Here is a 2,665-nt window from a genome sequence, read left to right on the forward strand (position 1 = left end):
TCAGTCTTCACGCGCCCCCACACCACACCTACGCACCCGTCCACCAGAGGGAAGTCCCGCATCAGGGCTCGCACGCGCTCCCGCAGACTTGGGGAGCTGGGGGTGGCCGGCGGGGTCCGGGAGCTGGGGGTTCCCGGTGTAGTCTGGGCACGGGTTATCGGCCGTGGCAGCAGCAGCAGCAACACTAGGAACAGGAGACGCAGCAGAGGTCGCCGGCGGAGCGCGGGGGTAGCCTCCAGGCCCAGGGGCTGCATGCTGCGCAGGGCCGGACAGGCAGGCAGGGACCGGTGTCGAGAGCCTGAAGGGGGGGCGAGGGGCAGAGGGCGAAGAGAGTCTGGAACGTCGACTCCGACCGCGCAGCGGCGGTTAGCAAGGGGAGAACGGACTCGCAGGACCTTGGACCCCGGCTCTCTGTCTTGGCAGTCTCTCCCTCTCCCCCCCCGCCTCCCCCCCCCACTCCCAGCCCCTAGCCTACAAGACAGCATCCTCTGGGCGGGCACTCTCTGCTCTTGCCTCTCTCCTTACCCCCAGTGTTCCAAGGGACTGACGCAGGTTGCTCTGCTACTGCCTCTAACCTCGATCCCCCGAGAGAGAAGGCTTAGGGTGCTCCCCCCCGAGAGAGAAGGCTTAGGGTGCTCCTCCCCGAGAGTAGCCCTCACCCTGAGGCCTCTCTCAATCACATCACGTCCCCAATTTGCCTGCATCCTGCACCAGCCACCCTGAGGGCTACATGCAAATGTCTCTGGCCACAGTACTCTAGAGCTCTCCGATTCCTGCTGCTGAGCCACAGTGAGGGTGGGGTTGGGAGGAGAGAGTTCCTGGAAATGAGGGGTTAACCTTGTGGGCTTTGCATTCAGGAAGAGGCCCTCTGCCCCTGACCTCTCTCTCCCCTACCTTATTTCCTTGCCTATTTGTCCATTCCCCTGGGGAACTGTCAGGGGTGCCCCTCTCCCGGTCTTCCCCAGTCAGTCTCAGGAAAGAGCTCCCTCCTCAGGAGATGCTACACCTCTGCAGGGTCTGAATGGAGGGATTTGGGGTGTGTGAGCTGAGCAACCTACTGGGAAGGGTGGGGGGGGGGCTTACTGAACAGAGCAGGAACTCAGTAAGCTCTTTGAGTGGAAGGAAATTAAGTCATTTTTAGGGCAGCAGAGCACCCCTCCCCCCATCCCAGCAACATTCCTCCCAGAGCTGCTGGCTGAGCTGTTGGTCAGGATCCCACCTACCTCAGTGTGGAAGCCCTGTCTCCGTTGAAGTCGGACGTGTGGGTCCTAAGGAAGGGCCTGGCATCTGGGTTCTGAGGCTACATCCGCCTTATCTTCTAGCTCCTGTGGCTCTAGCTCTTCCAGAAAACTCCTTCCTCTGAAGGCCCCACCCTCATTCCCAGCCTCAGGCCTTCACCCTAGCTGCCTCCTCCAGGAACCACCTCCCTACACACCCGCCCCCCCCCCCCAACACAGGGGAATGCATCTTCCCTCAGAAGCTCTGCCACTGAGAGGCTTCAAGGTCTCTGCCCAAACTCCTTCCTCCCCAGCCTCTCAAGGTTCCACTGTGAACCTTGGCACCCTCTGGAGCTGCTTCACCTTTGGAACTTTTCCAGGTGCCAGGAGTGACCAGTGCAGGGGTAGTGACATAAGTCTGGGGACTGGAGACTCTAGAAACCACCCTAGAAAGGAAATGAGCAAAACTCTGCCAGAGGAACCAGAGGTCCTGGGCTACCCAGGAGGGGCCCGGTCTGGGCTTGGGTATATCTGAGTGATTGTGCATATGATGGTGCTTGGTGCCAGCAAGCAGGGATGAAGGGCAAGCCAGTGGCACTGTGCTGGAGGTGGGTCTGCTCTCTGACTACTGCAGCTGGGGGTGGGGGTTCTCTGGGCAGCCACACTGCAGAGTGTGAGTCCCCTAGGGTATGTCCTTGCCCTGGGTGGCTGGGGAGCCCAAACTCAGACCTGGCTCCCTCCTTTCTCCCCCTACTGCTGACCAGCAGCCCCACACCCACTCACAAAGCCAGCAAGTGGGGAAAGGGAGGAGAAACTCTGGGATGGCTCGTCTCCAAGACAAAAATGTTGGTTTGGGGAATAAACAACTTGTCTATTCCACTCTTAATAGCCCCCCAGGAAGTGGGGGAGTATAAACAATGGGAAGAGGTAGGCAGGAAATCCAGAATAAATAGCAGCTGCTGACAAGAAATGAGAAGGGAAAATTTAGCTTTTCAAGGTTTGTTAGCTTTTCTCCAGGAGCCAGATGTCTTACACTCCAAGACTTGGAGGAAACTCTAGCCCAGCAGAGACAGGCAGTGCTGAACCATAGAAAGTGGGCACCATCTCTGTAGAAGATCAGCCAGGCAGAATAATTTTCAGTAACGTTCAAGTTCAGTTCTTAAACTAACTAGCCCTGCTAGTTATGGCCTTGAGGTGACCATACAAAGCCAATCACAGAAACACAGACATATCCAGACCCTTATACACTCAGTGACATGTGTATACTCATACTCAGCAAGGGGGTTTCAGCCAACCAAGTGGCCTCTTCTCCTTTTTCCCTCTCCAGAGGCCATCTCTCTACCCTGTCCTGTGCAGGGGGAAATAAACACACGCTAGTAAAGCCTTGTCCTGTTCCTTCCCCCGTCCCCTCCTCCCTACCTCTTTCCCTTCCTTCCTCCCTCCCTCCC

General features: G+C 57.7%; 1 protein-coding gene across 5 annotated transcripts in view; it reads right to left on the minus strand.

Annotated features, from left to right (window-relative positions):
* LOC103673636 (dipeptidase 2) overlaps window positions 1-2,665 on the minus strand; it is a 9,390-nt gene that overhangs the window by 5,750 nt on the left and 975 nt on the right. For 2 of the 5 annotated variants that reach the window (XM_040633481.1, XM_040633480.1), the window contains exon 2: window positions 37-298. In XM_040633481.1, coding sequence (XP_040489415.1) covers window positions 37-298 — 262 coding nt within the window. Of the gene's footprint in view, window positions 1-36; window positions 299-1,223; window positions 1,269-2,489; window positions 2,566-2,665 lie in introns of all 5 variants that reach the window. The other 3 variants (XM_040633483.1, XM_040633484.1, XM_040633485.1) reach the window with 3 other exon arrangements.

The sequence above is a fragment of the Ursus maritimus genome, unplaced genomic scaffold (assembly GCF_017311325.1).
Source record: "Ursus maritimus isolate PB19 unplaced genomic scaffold, ASM1731132v1 scaffold_19, whole genome shotgun sequence".
Taxonomy (NCBI): Eukaryota; Metazoa; Chordata; class Mammalia; order Carnivora; family Ursidae; genus Ursus; species Ursus maritimus.